This window comes from Agelaius phoeniceus, chromosome 13 (genome assembly GCF_051311805.1).
Source record: "Agelaius phoeniceus isolate bAgePho1 chromosome 13, bAgePho1.hap1, whole genome shotgun sequence".
Lineage (NCBI taxonomy): Eukaryota > Metazoa > Chordata > Aves > Passeriformes > Icteridae > Agelaius > Agelaius phoeniceus.
The window spans coordinates 2,549,971-2,567,357 of NC_135277.1; the positions used below are offsets into that span (position 1 = coordinate 2,549,971).

The window sequence follows — 17,387 nt, forward strand, 5'->3', positions numbered from 1 at the left end:
AAAGGTGTGCTGTGACCAAGTGAAGCATAACGTGCCAAAGACACAGCGTTTAAATGTTCTTATGGCGAAAGAAGTAAATTAGGACGTATCTGTGTCAAGGGAAGTGAGGGTTTGCCTATTGTTGGTACAAATTCTGCAATAACTTATCTCTCGTGGACATCGTTTAGCGTAATTGCTTTGCAAGAAACCTTTTGTGTGGCTGAGCCGGAACATTGTGCATTTGTATTTTGGTGCTTAACTTGCTCTTCATTAAGGGCTGAATAGCACCATGCTTTGCCTGTTACAGCGTGAGAGAGACCAAGGCGACAGAAGGGCACGGTGTTGCGTGCGAGAGGCAAACAGCCTCCTGCTCTGCCAAGCGGGAGAAGTGTCGATGCCGGTGGCAATATGGTCTGGATCGGGAGCTGCTGATCCCCCCTTCACCCCCGCCGGCTGTGCTGCAAACGGGTCTGGGGCACGGCACAGCCCCTCTGCCTGGTGATGTGGGGAGAGGAATGGCTTTCCAGCACTGTGTGCACTTCTGCTCCGGGGTAGGGAATGGATGATGCCCCATGTTTGTGCAAGTTTTAATCGTCTAATGCTGCACACTTGCAATGGGAGGTGAAAGGCAATCTTCAGGGCAGTATGGAGTGGAGCGAGGGTTTGGCAAGCTGCTGGAGGGGTGTGTGTGCCTGTCCCATTCACTGGAGCCTCCAAAGGCAGCCTTGAAGGACTTTGCCTGTGGTTATGCTGTAAGAAATTGTACCCTGAGGTTGAGAGAGTAAAAGTCTTGGGAGGCAAACCCTGCCTCCTGTGGGTTTTGTGTTTCTCGGAAACACTTGCACTTCGTAGCAGGTTCCAAATGTTTCCATCATCCTGTTTCCTGCCATAGCAGTTGACTCTTGCTGCTGCTCCTGGACATGCTGCTGACTCTGCCCTACTCTCTTCATTTTAGATTTTGGCCGTTCCTCTGAGCTGGCGTTCGTTGTGGAGCCCAGTGATGACATAGCTGTGCAGGAGCAACCCTTGATCCTCTACTGCCAGGTGGAGGGCATCCAGCCCATCACCATCACGTGGCGGAAGAATGGCGTGATGATCGTGGACAGTGAGAATGCCTTTATGCTGGCCAACGGGTCTCTCTACGTCTCCCGCTTCCAGAGGGTGCGGGGAGATGGCTCCTCGGATGAAGGCGAGTACGACTGCATGGCACAGAACCACTACGGGCTGCTGGTGAGCCGGAAGGCAAAGATTCAGGCAGCAAGTAAGTACAGACACCGTCCCACCCCCACCTCACAGGGCGATCCCACAAGGAGCACTGGCTCTGTTGGGAAGCAGGAGGCCAGCATGGTGGGTGCTGGGTTTTCATGGAGTGGAGATTAAAGAGAGGGAAGAGAGAAAAACCCTGGAGCTGGTGTCAAAATCTGGCTGGCATCTAATCTGTCTGTAGCTGTCCAAATGTGAAAGAAGAGCTCATGAGCTTTCTTGGGTAGAAAACTAAAAGCCACCTTCCAGCAGCAAATTCTCTGTGTTGGAGGTGTAAGTTACTCTAAAATCATGTGGTGAAGTAGTCTGTGGTTTGTGTATCTCCTGCGGTGAGTTTGGAAGCCCCTTTGCTGTGTAGCACAGCTGGGCTCTGCTTGGCAGGCAGCACTTCCCAAACCATAGGCAAAGACCTCCTGAAGGTCATGGTATCTTTCATTTTGTTATTTAATGCTGGCAGTGTAGAGGCAGCAAGGTCTTATTTACTACCTGGCGTGGCATTGCCTTTGGGAACAAGGCTAACAACACCAGACAGATTGTCTGATGGGGGAGCCTGGAGGAGGAGAGAGATGAAAATGCCAGTGAGGGAATGAAATTTAAAGGTGGGGGAGGAAGAACTCCAGGGCAAGCTGTGACTCCAGCTCTGCACATTACCTGATGTTAGCCCATTGTTTTGCCCTGGCCAGAGCAGTTGGGTCCTGTTGGATCTCCTGGTTCTCCCTTGTCAGCTCTGGTTGCTGCTGGATGTCAGTCCTGGGTGTTTGTCCCAGGACTGACACCCAGCAGAGCTGGGGGGTCTGTAGTGGTTTCTATCCCTGTTGTGTTGGTGGCTTTCTTTGCCCACAGACTGTCTGGGGCCTCTGGGAGTGCAGCCACTGATCCTTTTTGCATTCAATCAGAAGTTGCTGCTGGATGTAATTTCTATGTGAGTGTGAGGATGGGTGTGTGGTACAGCTATGAGACCTGGTGGAACACTGGTTTGTTAAGTTTTGCTGAAGGGTTCTCCAGCTTGTTTGGTTACTGCTCTTCCTTCTGTGCAAGCAACTTACTAATGCTTCTGCTGCAACTGCAAATATCACCCTGATTTTTTGGTGCAAAGCAGGAAAAGTCTAAGGCAAAGTCTGGGGCTGAGGTCTTGTCTGCATTTCCCAAACTGGGGGCCTTTTGGAATGCTGCCGCCCGCTCCCCGCAGTGCCAGGGCCGGCTGGCAGCCCACCAAGGGAACACTCCAGCCCTTGTGTATAACAATTCCCGAGTACATGAAGTGGCCATCTGCAAACCTAGCTTTTCAGGAGTGTAAGAAGTGACATTGTCCAGGAGCCAAGGGCTTTGGGGCCTTGCCAGATTAGCAGCTGGATCTCAAACTTGTCAGTCTTGTGGTGCTAAACCTTGGAGCACTTTTGGTGAATGGGTCTGGCATTTATGAGCTAGAAGCCGACTCATGCACAAGCACAATGCCAAACTTCTTGGACCTGTAAACTGGAGACATGAGAGCCAGAGGAATTACCTTTGAGATTGTGGATTGTCAATAAACACTGTTATCTTGGCTCCTGCATCAATATGTATGTGATGTGCTGTGTCCCTGAATAGCGTTTCCTTTTGTAGCTGTAGTTTCACATGAATCAAAATGAAAAATGGATTGTGTTGAAAATGCTCTGGACTCTATTCTAGCTTCAGGCTTGGTTTGTTGCCAGCCCTGAGAAGAGGTCTGGGTGAAGCCAGCACAAACAGGGCCCCCCCCCCCGGCCTTGATGCCACAGGTGCATGCAGATAATGGGAGTAAAACAGGATGTTGTGGGTAAATGTAACCTGCTGCTCAGGGCAAGCTCCCCTGCTGTGCCTGAGCCGCAGGAACACACACTTGCACTTAGGACTCTGCTTAATCGTAGATGAAATCTCCTGAGAATGAATCACAGTTGTACCCTGAGCCCCCAGGTCTCAGGGTGGTTATACACAAGAGACAGTGATTTTCCTTGCTCCAAGTCCCAATCAGCAAGTCAAAAGAGAAGGGTAATTATCCCCATTTTAGGGACCTTTGCATCGAAGGAATGGGTGCTGGCTGCCTGGAAGGGAAAAAAGCCCAAGCGCTAAGCAGACCTTTGCAGAGCAGAGTAAATACTGCCGGTGGGTAAAACCTCATCCCAGTGCTGATCTCCTCTTCCCTCTGAGCCTGACATCTGAACACAAAAGCAAAGGAGAAATAAAAACCTTTCACAAACAAAAATCTTGAAAGTTGATCAAGGCCATGCTACAGAGGAATAAAAGAGATCTGACAGAGCGGAGCCCCTCGAGAGCTCTGTTGCACTTTTCGCTGTCTTCAAAGGCAGGCTGTTAGTCTCGTATCACCGTTACAGACCCTGGCTTTGTATTAGTGCTTGGAATATAATCTTCTTGGCTTGGAGGAATGTACATATTTGCATTCAGGAAATGTGGGCTCGATATCATATTTTTATGTTTCAAATTTACTTCAACACTTGGCATTGAGTAAAATTTAACTGGAAGAATATGCTGCTCTCAGCCACTGCGTGTGCAGCCCTGATGAGCTCAAGGTGCTAGCATTTTCCTCACCAAGAGGGCACATCTTAAACCCTTCCTCCTAAAAATTAACTCATTGAATTGATTTCATTCTATTCTGGGGTATTTCTGTATGTCGCCACTGTTAATCAAAGATACTCAGTGGAAGGAAGCAGACCTTGGGTGGTTTGTGGACTGGCTGGTCAGGTGCTAAAACCATTGATAATATTTTTGTAGTGTAACTTTTTTTTGAACAAGCACAAGTGTGCAAGAAGCCTATGTGTGACTGAGCTGAGCAGGGAGGCCCTCAGCATTTCTACCCTCTGCCTAACACCCTGGTTGGAATTCTTTCAGTTGCTGTTTCTGTGTCTGTTCAAACCCTGGTGTGTTAGTTTAAAAGGTTGTGGAATGCAACATGTTTTTATAATCTGATCAGGTTATTGAATGCAGATCTTTTCTGTCTCTCAATGACAGTTCCGTAGTTTCGCATGACTCTGAGCTGTCTTAATTAAAATCAGTTTCATATCAGAGTGTTCTCTGGAGGCACCGCTTGGCTGTGTTTCACAGGTCTCTGAGGAGCTGGATTTCCCCTGTGCATGCCAGAAGCTGAGCATGCTTTGGCTCTCTGTGGATGAAGATACCCTCTGAGCAATTTTAACATCCAGAGTCCACTCCTCAGGAAGGTGGGCTCCCTGGAACACAGCCACCTTTCTTCTCATCACCACCCTTTGCTTAACTTGGCCTCACTTGCTCTGATTGTGTCATCTCGTGGCATTTCCAGCTCCTTTTGCCAATGCTGTAATTTGATGGACCCGGCTCCACATCATCATAAATCACAGCCCAGCCAGTGGAGTAAGACCCATTGATTATATCACTCAATAACAAGCAGTTATCACTAACTGGAAATCACCATCAAACTGGGTATCAGATCAGGCTCTGCATACATCCAGCCTGAGAGTAGAAATTTTCCCTGTTTGATCTGATGCTTTAAAAAAACCCCCAAAAATAAAACAACAAACAAACAAACAAACAAAAAAACCACACCAAAAAAAGGAACAAAAGGAATTAAGTCAGTGGTGCAATTTACAGCCAAAGTGATTTCCTGAAGTTTGGTGAATTGGACCTTCCCTGTATTTGAAGTACTGCAGGACCTGATAATAACTCTGGTCACATCTGAGCTTGTAAAGGCATTTTCTTCCCTATGTCTTGCTGCAGGGTGACTGGTTTGTAGTTAAGCATAGCAGCACACATCTCTGTGCCCTTCTCTTCTCCCTGACCCCCTTTCCTTCTGCATCCTGTCCCAAATTCTGCTCCTGCATCCCACTGTGTGTGGCTGTCCGTGGCACTTACCCTGCCGGCAGGAGGGCAGGATTGATAGCTCGGGCAAGGCAGATGCTGTGACTCCTCTCTGCATTGATCCCTGCAGACAGCAGCAGCAGCAGCTCCCCTCACCCAGCCTGGGGACAAGCATGCTGTCCCCAAACACACTGGCCACTGTGGCCTCGAGGCCAAAGGTCTTCAGGTCATCAGCAAGGTACAGAAGTGGGGAGGGCTGGTGCATATGCAAACTTGCAGGTTGGTTTCCCTGCCAAGCTGTGTGGCTAGGGGAGGAGGTTGGGAATCCAACAGGGATTTTAAAGCAGCAAAGATCTTCCCATCGTTTCAGCTCCTCTGCACAGAATATATTCAGGGTTTAACCTGCAGCCCCCTTTCCAGGCTCTGGGGTGGTGGGAAGAGCTGCTGAGCCCAAATAATGGCAGCATTTATAAGAGTGTAGAGACAAGAAGGAAGTCTAAAAGGATTAGGGAGAGACAAAGGGGGCTGATTATTTTATGGGTCACAATACAAGGCATTAGAGTGAGATCACAAAGGGATGTAATTACAAAAGAAGGCCATACTGGGGGGGATCAATCCAGGATTAGAGTGGGAAATGTTTTTACACAGTTTTGTTCCACTCATTATGAAGTTAGCATTTTAAATTAAGGTTTAAATAAGGTGGCACCAAAGTTGTCACCAAGGTATTTCCTGGGCAATGCCACTGTTCGGATGCAGATTGCAAGTCTCAGCTCAAAACATCAAGGCAGACCTTAACACGTGGGTTTGCTGTTGGTTTCCCTTGTGCCTGTACAGTATCTGTGTTGTCAGCAGAGCCCTACCTATGGCCTGTGCTTAGGACTAGTTAACCTGTTTTTGCTGTTGGAGGTGGAATGCTTTTGTGACTCCTTGTTTTACTGCTGCAAAATGTGCTGGAAATAAAGGTCTGCCCTGGTGTCAGTTACAGCTCTGGAGACGTCTTCCTTTTACTCCCAGGAACTTTTTTGCTAATGGTCATTTGAATTTTATTGCAGTTTAACTCTTGGTGTTACGTGCCAAGTTTCCTCCATCCATAAACTAGATTTTTTTCCCCCCCTGTTGTGGCTTTGCTCATATTTATTGCCCTTTCTTCTCCAATGCTTAGCAGAAGGGCTCAGCCCTAATGCCAGTGATGTTTCTATATTGTCTGTGCTTTGAGTGCTTATGGCAAGCCCAGAGCAAATCCTGGGCTTGCAGCAGTGGGTCTCAGAGGGGAAAAATACCCATGAGGAATTACTAAAGGAAAAAAATGAGAGCAAAAGAAATTAAGTAAAGCAGAAACACTGTGAGAGGTTTCCAGGAGATGGATATGATGGGTGAGTGGGTTATTTCCCTCCATCAGCTCTTTTGGCTGCCCCTAGGACATGCTGGTTCACGTGATGCTGCCTCTCACATCTGTACTGTTGCAGTACAGTTGGCCCTGTGTGTGCTGCAAAACAAATGTACAAATATAGGAGTCACCAGGGGAAAATTGGAGATTTGACTGAGAATTTTAGTAGATTTGCAGGATTAAAAGAGTTTGTCACTTACCACCCACTGCATTTCAGCGTCTGCATGTAACAGCCAGGATTCATCCTGAGACTTGAGCATATTATAAGACCATATTTCTTTTGGCTGCTCATTTCTTAGCAGTGTGATAGTTATTTAAATATCATCTTGCACTTCTTTCCAAGGCTTCTAACGTGGATGCGCCAACCTTAGCTCCGGCAGCGTTATCTCTCATATAGGGGGTTTGCACTGCAGGCAGTAATGTCACTTAGTCATTTATAGAAAGCTCAGGGGAAATATATCAGAAGAATTTCATTAATGGCAGCACTGTTGAGTTATTTGTCTCAATTAACTCTTGGAGCACAGCTGAGGAAGTTCTGACATCTCTGCAGCCTGCACCTGCAGTATGAGGCAGCTCTCTGCTTCTTTTTTAAGGTGGGTTGAAGCTCTGTGATACCTGCATGGGCAGTCCTGTGGGGACAGCACAGTGCCCAGTCCTGTGTGCTTGTAACGTGCTCATTCCTCTGCCTGCTGCTCTGCTCCAGCCACTCAAAGTATTGGGCCCCTCTCCTGTATTATTTTAGTCAGGAGGGCAGGTCTCTGCTTATGTGGCTTGCATTCTCATTTTGCCCTCCAAGGGTCCCAGCTGGCTATGGTGTGGCCAGTGACATCCATTTACCTACTGTGCCTCAGTTTCCCTTATCTGAAGCCAGGATGTGTTTACAATCAGTGCCATGATTTGCACACTCCTGTGAACACCTGGGGGGCCAAACTGCTGTTTTGTGTTTATCAGGGACCCAGGTTAGCTGGCCATGGTGTTTCACCTGCACTGTTGTTTCTCTCCAAGGGGTGCACAGTGCTGGGGCCAGACTGGGGCCCAGGTGAGAGAGGAGCTGCTTTTCTGCCACTGTTCATTGGCAAGACTGTGAGTAGGAATCAATTTTGGGGGGCATTTCATCAGAGCAATCCATGCTCATGCTCTAGTGAGTAACCTTTGAACGTTTGGGGTCTTTGGGTGCAGTGTGATATGAGTGAGGTCAGACTTCACGAATCCCTTCTCATGGGTGAGTCTCTGCACAGGTGCCAAAGCTGCTTTCCCAGAGCTGGCAGGATGGGACCTGGGAGGGACATCAACCAGAGCTTCCTGACATCAGGGGATGCTGGATCTGGCTATGCACCTCCTCTTCCACTCTGGTTTTGGCTTTACCCACCATGGCAGCCCTGTTGCTGGGAAGGGAGTCTGCTCCCACTCCTCCTAGGCACAGCATATGGTTTTCAGAGAGGTTCTTGCTTTAAACCCAATTTTACAGTTGGGTTGACTGAGGCAAAAGGAGGTCAAACGATTCGCCTGAGGTCACCCAATAAGTGGCTGGGATTAAATCTCAGCCCACGACGCTGCCCGTTCCCAGCGCTGGCTGTGCTGGCCGGACCAGATGGCCTCTGAATGCGGCGTCAAGATCCTCAGCTTTTTCCCCACCTCATTGTTCTCCATTGTGGGCTTCTGAATGCAGGACCTTGAAAGTGAGAGTCATTTGGTTTTGCTGAGTCCAAGTTATTCTGTTTAATGACATGGATTTGCAGAAGAGGGTTTAAACACACTGTTTGCGACTGAGGTTGGAATTTTGAAGAGATTTACCTCTTTGCTTTGGTTTTCTGATGTTAAAACTCTCTCTGCCAGATCAGCTAAAATTGGTCCCTTACCCTTTCAGCTGCCCTGCTGCTGGTTCACTGACTGCAGGGCTGGCATATCTTTGTACCTGTGCAGGTTTCTCCATAGGTCTCTTGTGTCCCGATTCCTGGTGTAATTCCCCAGCACCACAGCTCTCTGGTCTGTCTGTGCAGTTTGTGTCTTCCCCTTTAGCTTGGCTCTGGGATCACAAAAGGGGGTCTGTGCAAGGTGCTGCTGGATGGACAGTGTCACATATTTACCTCTGTGAGTCTGCAGACTCTCGTGTTAGCTCTGGAAAAGCAGATGCTGACATCTCCCTCCTGATCTGGTGTCTGTCCCGTACGTCACTCCTGACAGAGGCCACAGACGCACTTAAAGCAGAGCTTTAAAGAGCATTTTAAAGATGGGCTCCATTCCTGCTCTCCAAGCCAAGGAGCAGCCTGGAAAAGGGCATCTCCGTAACCTCTATTGGATAGCAGGTGTACAAATGCCTGGGACTGGGATATACAGAACAGAGACCATCTGCCCATGAGGCAGCAGTGCCTGGGTGTGGGGCAGACTGCAGCTCTTGGGGCAGGGAGGTTCTGCTGCACCCACACCTCCTCTGCATTCCCTTCCGAGGGAGGGCCCCACTCACATGCCTAAGTAAGCTGGCACCTCTTGAGCATGCCTTGATTAATGGTGTTTTTTTGTCAGTCCTAAGAGGCCCCATTATGTCCCTTTGATGCTGCATTTTGCACTTACCACTGTCACTGAGCTCAATGACTAATTTTCACAGGTCAAGGGAGAGGGACAATGGATCAGGCCACATTTGGAAGAAACAAATGAAATTTTACTGCAACTGAGAGCACTAATTAAGAGTGAGGATCAATTTGGGTGTACAAAAGAGATAGTTTTAGGCTGCTGATGTGTAAATGAGTGGCGGTGTTGCAGTAGCAGAGAAGTTCAGTGTGTGCATACTTCAGCTGTAGCATTGTACTCTGCTGCATTTGATCGATTCTTCTGTGCTTATTCATCAAGGAAAAACCAAGTGTTTTCCTGCCTGCTGTGCCTGGGAAGGGCAGGGACAGCAAACCTGCCAGATCAAGTCATGGCTGATCCCTGTGAGATGTTTTTGACCAGGAGCAGGAGCTTGTGTTTCTTCAATCGCCTTGCTCATCTTGGAGCACGGCACTGCAGGTTGCCAGGTGGCTTTTGAGTGCAGTGCATGGCATTCCCTGCCCAGCTCTGTGGGCAGGATGATGCCCATTTTCATCCCAAACCATAGCTCACCCTACCAAGGGGTTCACTGTTTGCTGAGACTCAGAGGAGTGTAATTTGGAGGTATCAGAAAGGGAAGGGACACAGTGAACTTCCAATCATCAAGGAGAATGTCATGGATTCAAAAAGGAGAGCAAGGAAAACCAAGACTGCACAAGCTGGATTCATGGCTTCACTAAGCATTGCAAAAGTGTGATTCCAGTTTTCCTAAGCCTTCACATACAACAAAAAGTCAGGGCTAATGTATATTTGGGATGGGCTGGTTGCAAATGTCCAGATGCCCAGGCTGTGCCAGTTAAAATTAGTTTGCAGATGGCTTTGGTAAAATTGTGTGTATTTTTGATTGGATATTCCTTGGGTAGAAAGATAGTAACATCAGCTGGAGCATTCTTTTGCCAAGAAGTTTTCCAGGGCCTTCGGGGTTCCCATGAAGCAAAGCCTAAATTAATTTGAATCCAAACAGATTTATGGTGCTGATCAAATCTCCAAAATGATCAGGTGGAAGGAAGCAGCAGTCTGTCTCATTTTCCCTTGTTATTTGGTGGTGTTTGCCCACAAACATATTTTTCCCTGCAGCTCAGCATCTTCCCCAGAGGGCAGTGGGACATTCAGCCTCAGTCCAGGGGTTGTCCTGGGCTCTTGTGGTGACATTGCCTGAGTGGCCAAGCAGTGCAGCCACATCCCTTTGGGCCCCAGCATGGCAGCTCTGTCTGAGGTGAGGGTGCTTGCCAAGGCACTTCATTTCCTCAGAGCAGCATCCGTGTCCAGCTCACCATAGTTTCCCACGGCAACGTGTAAAGGGGCGGGAGGGAAAGTCCTGACTGCATCTTTCATTAGTGATCCTAATGCTCAGGAGAAGAGACAGGGCTCCAAGGGGGTCAGCTTGAACTGTCTCTCAAAAAAAAAAGGGAGGAGAAAGAGAAGAAAAAGTCTTCACATGCTGGACTGGCCATTGGAAAGATGACAGCAGAAATAATCTTTTTTTAAAGCTTTTTTGCATGACCAAAGAGAAAACAGCTTTCTTGTCCCTTGGGACATCCATGGGTGCTGTAGACCTTCACAAGGGCTCAAGCTCTGCAGGTACCCACCACCTCTAAATGACAGGGGCTGGTCAAAATCCTAAATACAGAGTCTGGGTGCTACATTTAAAGGACCAAGACTTGACTGTTTTACCAAAGCAGTGTTTTACCAGTGTGCTGGCTGATGCCTTGGGAAACCTGGCTGTTGCTACTGATCTCAGACAACTGTGTTTCTCTAGGAATTAGAGATTGTGGCGTTGGTCCTCCCCAGATCTCCCCATCCCCACTGGGTTTGGGGGCCCATTGCCTGCTCCCTGTCCTTGCACAGCTGGTGTGGGGGACCCTCACCCCACTTGAAGCTGTCAGAGCTCGTTACCAGCACCGGCAGCTCCTTCCCAGCGCAGTGGGGCCGGGGAGGCCGGGTGCCTCCGGGCGGCTGCTCCGTGCTGATTGCTCTGTGCCTAATCAGGGCTGAGGAGTTGGGGCACTGCTGCACCTCATGCCGCTGCCAGCTGTCGATTTTCATGAGCCTCCTGGCTCTGACTTTTCTGAGACCTTTGAGCTTGTGCCTAACCATCCGGGTACCAGCCAGAGGGGTCAGAAATTCTTTCATGGGAAAACAGAAGTCTCCCTGCACCGTGTATATTCATATGTGACAGCCTCTTGGAGAAGGAGTTTTAAAAGCTGGCATGGTGTAGGTGCACGGGAAGTGTTTGTGTTGTGCTGGGGAACATGTATGAGCCTTTCTGCTTTAGACAGTGGTTTGCATGTGTTTGAAGCACCTCGATGATTCACACTGCTGCATCCCGTGGGGAAAATGGATTTGTTCTCCTACAGCTCCCTGCCCAAGGGGAGCCTGCTTAATTTTTCTTTTACTAACTAGGTCCTCCCAAGAATGAGAGATTACCTGAACTTCCAAAAGCATTTCCAATGTGTGGAGAAGTCTGGATGACTCACAACTTTTAATTAGCTCTCCTGACAGAGGCAAGGATCCCTCCCTTTCTCCCTCCTTCCCTAACAGAGAGGTGGTGATTAGAATTACAATGAAGATAATCCAAACTGTATGTGTAGGGTTTTCAGTAAGCGGAGAACAAAGCAGGACATCCATCTGGTGAGTGTGAGCCCATAATACCTTTCTGCTCATTTCTCCAGTGCAACAGGAGCTGCTTGGGACGGAAGCAAGCTCATTATTTTGGAAAGGCTTGCTGACACGCAGAGCGGGGCTGGCTTGTAATCTCTGAGGCACTGAAACCACTGCTCAGGAAGGAGCATTGCTTTTAATTTTAAGTCTACCTTTGTATTTCTTCTTGTTAAAATCTGCAGCAATGAGGGATACCGGCCTCTTCTGAGCCTGTCCTTAATTAGTGTGTGAAAGAGAGATGCCCTTAGTTTTAGCAAGGCTAATCAAAGCTGTAAGGGAGTTTTAAAAGGCAGCCAAGCTAAGCCTGTCCTGTGCAAACATTCCAGCAGCAGCGAGGAAATGCATTAGCTGGGGACAGCCTCCTTCTGGAGTGATGCTATCTCCCCTCTCTTAAAATCTCTGTCTGCCAGAGCTCCTGCCTCAAAACTTCGGCTTCCCTTTATGTCCTGTCTTTGCAGTGGGATGCTCGCCTGTGCCATGGGATTGACTTTCCCATGCTGTGCCCTGCAACAGGCAAGGAAGAGACAGAGTTTGCAGCAGAGAAAAGCACTGTTGGGCTCTCAGCCATGGTGCTACTGTGCTTTACGGTCAGCTGGGTTTTGCCAGGCTGCTCCAGCACGGAGAGAGGATGGCTGCCCTGTGAGAAAGGAACAACAAAAAGCCGTTGTGGCGGAGCAGCCGGCGCTCCGAGCTGCCGCTCGCCGCCATGCCGGCAGTGCAACGCATGCCTCGACTCCTGCCATGGCAACAAGTTCATCCTTAGGCCAGGACAACGCTTGGCTGCAGCGTGGCAAAGCGGCCAGGAGCTGGTCCAGCCTGCGGCATCCGCAGCAGAACTCGGGGAGACAGGAGGGATGGGGTAAGGTTTCAGACCTGCAAGGTGCTTTGCCAGTTTCAAAATCCAAAGCTGGTGGTTTCCCACCCCAAAAGCACAGGAGAGCTGCAAGGGAGATCCTTCTGAGGTCACAAGCTGGGCAGCACTCATATGTGGAGTTGTGATGGCTCTTGCCCACCAACGCAAAGAGCTCAGGAAGGAAGATACAGAGCCCAGACCCAAGGAAATGTTGGCCAAACACGAGGAATCCCTTCCTCTTATTAGTGTTTCAAGCACTAAAAAAATCCCCACTGTGTAGCAGAGCTAGGCACAGCCTTTGCTTGGAAGGAAATGTCTTTTCAAGCCGGGATGCCAAACTTGCCGCGGGCAGCCCCGCGCGAGCCAGGCGTGCCGGTGGAGTGCAGCTGGTGCGGCTCAAAGGGAAAATATGATCAGCTGTTGAATGGCAGAGATTTGAGACGTCACGCCAAGGCTTCGCGTTTTGATTTTGCGAGGCATACTGTGAAATTCATAGGTGGAATATTTCTAGGGAGCTGCTTTGCTTCCTGTGGGAGAAGCAAGGTGAAAGAGTGGAAAGTAAATGATGTTCTGAATTGACAGCTTCCAGCGTTAAAAACCTGGTCTGAGCTGTCTCTTCGCTCCCTAAATCGTAGCACTTGCTCTGGGTTCTTGATATTAAAAAATAAGAAATTATTATTTCCTTTAGGTCATCTATTGACTTTTAGCTGATGCTCTTAAAAAATGTTCCCAGCATTTGTGATTGGTGAGAAAAAAAGAAGCTTGAAAACATTTTGCTTTTAGCATAACGAGAGCTAAGGTTGACAGAACTGTGAAATCCTGGAAGTTGGGGCTTCACGGCATTGCCAGACATCAGAAGGTCCTTGATGACATGATGAGAGCTGGGAAAGCTGAATAAACTGATGAGCTTCTTCCATTCTGGTCCCTTGTCATGTAAATAGGCTCCAATCTGCATGTCAGATCCCTTGGGGAAAGGAGTGTAATAACATTAAAAATAAGGCAGCAAAACCCCCAAGGTGTGTGTGTGTTAGCAATCTTTAAACAGGCAAAAAATATGCTTGGAGGAGTTTGGATGGGGTGAGAGGGCTCCTCGTTACTGCTCTGCTTTGAATGCAAAAAGGTGACTGCCGTGGCTTTAAAGAAAGTACTTTAATGCTACATAAATATAATTGCTTCGATGAAATGTCTTTAGCCTCCTGAGGGAAGTTGTAGTCTGTAAGCCTTTAGATATGAATGGACGACTCTGTAATTGCTATTGTTTCGGAGACACATTAGGAAGGCCTAATGCTGATCACTCCTGGCATGTTGTGGAAGCAGAGTAATGGCAGTCCCAGGCAGCAGGCAGGGACAGGGGATTAGTATGCATTTTGCAGGATGAAAAACTGACAAACGCTTCAGGACTGGAAGTTTTTCTCCTAATTAGATTGTGGGCTTGTAAATTGTATTTGATTTTTTTTTTTCCTTCCCCCTTTTCCTGCTGATATGCAGAGTGAAGGTATCTAATTCCTGGCAATTTAGGCTTTGGATAATGAGCTTGAAGGCAACATCTCAGAGGAGTGCAGAATTTGATGGGTTAGTACATCAGCTCTGGTTAATGCAAGCTCCTGATTCTGACAGGGCCCAAACCAGCTGGTTCAGAGAAAAGAGCAACCTAGAGGTATTGAGAATAAGTATTTTTATTTTTTAAAGAATTATTAGTTAAACAAGGGATATTCTGGTACATGGGTTGTGCTTCCATCTGTGGACTGGGAGCAGCTATGTTTAAAAAATCAGAACCTTGCCTTAAGAGGTGATTCCTAAGAGATAATTTGAGTTGTGTCCTGGTTTTGGAGACTGTAAACATCCTGTTTTCCAGCTTTTCTTCCCAGCATAGGGCCCAGGAAGGCTAGCAGACTGCTCTGGCATGGTAAGCAACTAGGCAGGAGCTGAAAAACCTTACCCTATCACAGCAATTCTGGCATTGGTGGTATTTTTCCTGAGGACAAGTGAAACCAGGGTCCTGAGAGGCAGCAGGATGTTTCTTTCTGCAGGAATAAGTGTCAGGTAGCAGCCAAAAAAGAGGTGAATTTCTGCCCTTAGGTTGTGTGAGTGTCTTCTCTACAATGCTGGTCTCACACCATCCCATGTGCATCTCTGACTTGCTTTTTGAAGTTGGTTCCAAAATGTTTGGGAGCTGCTACCCAAAAGATCTGGGGAGAGAGCCTGGAAAGAACTCTTCTGGGAGCACAGACCAGAAGAAATGGGGTTAGCTTCTTCATCATTGCCCTGTCCTTGAGTAGGGACTGATGCAAATATCCTCATGTCCAGTGTACCATGAGCATCCTGTTACAGAACAGAAAGTAATAATTTAGTGATGCTTTCCCTTGAATGCTGAGCCTCAAGTAGTAAATCTTGGTCCTACTTGGGATTTATTTTCATTCTGGAGATTTCTACTGCCTTCAGAAACTTCATGTACAAGAGTGGGATTTTATGGCTCTAAACTGTTTGATTTTAGAGAATTGGTTTTTTTCCCCGGGGGCTTTTTTTTTTAAATGAAGATGAGAGGAATCATGTAATCCTTGACATACAATAGATTGTCCCAGATTAATAACATACTATTTTTCACAGTGAAGATGATCCTGTCCTGATGTAATTTACTCTCCATCCTGGCATGCTGTTAATTAGGATGAATAGTTACGTGAAAAGTAAGTATTCTTTTAGCCAGTGCCAGCTTCCATAATAAGTTGCCCCAAAACCATGAAGAACGAGCGGGAGTGAGTCAATGAAAATCCTGACATAAATTGACTTTTTGTGTCCTGGCAGTGCTTGGCTGAAAGCCAACAACAATAAGAGCCTGGCGTGCCAGAATTCACAGGCAAATAACACTTTTCCACTAGAGCATCCTTCCGAGACACCCTCCCAGCAGCCGTCCTTCCTTCCTGCCACTCATTCCCTTGTGTCCAAGGAGGCTGTCGAGGCGGTGAGCGAAACATCTCGGTGTTGTGACGGGGTGTGATGAAAACATGAGTGACAGAGTGACATTTTGACAGCCTGACTTCAGGTTCCTACTGCAAATGTAAATACGTTCATTTGAATCCAATTTACGCAACCAGGAGTTTTTAATGGAAAATAAAGGAGGGGGGTGCTTAAAGGTGACTTTTTGGGATTTTAATCCAGGGTATTTGTGGACTTCTTAATGGGTTCAGCTGCAAATTTCCATGGTGTTGTGGAGGTCAGAGTGGTCTCCATCCTACTTTGCTCCAGTCATGTGTTTTTATATCAAATTGCTTTGTTTTCTCCCAGTTGAATGCTAATTCCTGTCTGAGTTGAGAAATGTGGTTCACTAAATGTACCTATTGAGCAGCTGATAAAATTGAACTGCAATCCTATCCTCAAATCAAGGACTCTTTAACAGCCAATAGTCCATTTTATCTTTTTCCTAAGGGGTCTAATCTGTTGCTCTTTCTGACTCGGAGACTCGCTGTGTTTTCACTGGAGAAAGTCACTGAGTGTCTTGTCAGGTGGGAACAAGAATGGCTGAATTGCTCTTCAAAGGGTGATTTATTTAGACAGTCTTGGTACCTTGGGGATTTCTAATTCCTTCTTAGTGCTTCTTGTAGTAATTCCTTCCTGAGATTTGGGTGAGTAGTACTGGAAGATGCAAGTTCCCAGGGAAACTCATGAGTGTGTTAAATCCAAGTTGTCTTTGCAGGATTGAAAAGACACTGAAGCTTTCCACTCGTTGCATGCACATCATTTGTTGTTTGTGTTCTGTGGTTTGTGTCAGAGTCACCTTGTAGCTGCTGGTCTTCAAATGAGTGGTTTAAACCCTTGGTATTTAACAAGTATTGAAAACAGATTTTGGGGAGTTTGGTGGGGGGGGGTTGTTTATTTATTTATTTGTTTTGGTTATTTTTACTGCACATCTGTTAGTGTATGGGGATTTTTGTCTGTACAGTACTCCATTCCTGGGTCTGTAACTGGAGTGGATGAGTTATCTTGGCTAAGAACCAGCAAATCTTTAATTTTACCCACAGCTACAGAGACCACACAGACCTTGTAGCTGTAGGTGTTTGACTTGGGCTGCCTTGGGACAGGGAGATGAGAGATGGGCTCCTAGCAAAGCCCAAGTTTCACACCTGGAGTTTTTGTTCTCCAGGGACTTCAGCAGTGTGCATTGCCGTCGGTGCATGGAGAATGTCACCCAGGATTTTGAAGAAGTAGCAGATTGCTTCCTCCTTACACTGAGACCTGTGAACGCCCATGAGGGATGCTAATTAAGCATCTGCTTCCTTCTCAGCTTTAAGTGAAAGGGTGGCAAGTTAAAGTGACAGTCAGACCTCATTTATCTTAATGAGGAGGGTCAGGAGTTTAATGGAGTTTTGCTTAGTGAGGGTGTTTCAGCCTACTTTGTGTTTGTTTGGGAGATGTCTCTGCATTTTAGGTCTACAGGGCTTTTTAGCTTGGCTTGGGTGGTTTGCTGCATGGGATTCAAGGGCCTCTGCAGTCCTAGAATAAATCCAGGAGGCTTTCTGGTGTGTCTGCTGTGATTTTGTAAATGATTGGGATAATGGTATAGTGGATTCTGCAGGTGACTTTTCCCTGGCCAGTGTGGGGCTGTGTTGCATCCACCTCAGATGTGCCATGCTGAGTGACAGTCACTTTGAAGCTCTTGCCTATAACAGTTTAGACATTTAGCAAATGTACTTAGCAGACACCGGCAAAAAAGGGGGATTGTTTTTACATTCCAGAGTCTCACCTTGTACTTACCACTTCTGAGGTCTGTTTGACACCACGCTGACATATTTACAGTGTAGCCTTACTGTATATAGATGGAGTAATCAGGCAGTCACTCAGGGCTGCAGCAACTAG

At 47.4% G+C, this 17,387-nt stretch overlaps 1 protein-coding gene across 1 annotated transcript in view; it reads left to right on the plus strand.

Annotated features, from left to right (window-relative positions):
* The window catches only part of IGDCC3 (immunoglobulin superfamily DCC subclass member 3), a 101,144-nt gene that overhangs the window by 9,185 nt on the left and 74,572 nt on the right, over positions 1-17,387 (plus strand). The window contains exon 2 of the mRNA XM_054642357.2: positions 935-1,240. Within this exon, the coding sequence (XP_054498332.2) occupies positions 935-1,240 (306 nt within the window). The remainder of the gene's footprint in view (positions 1-934; positions 1,241-17,387) is intronic.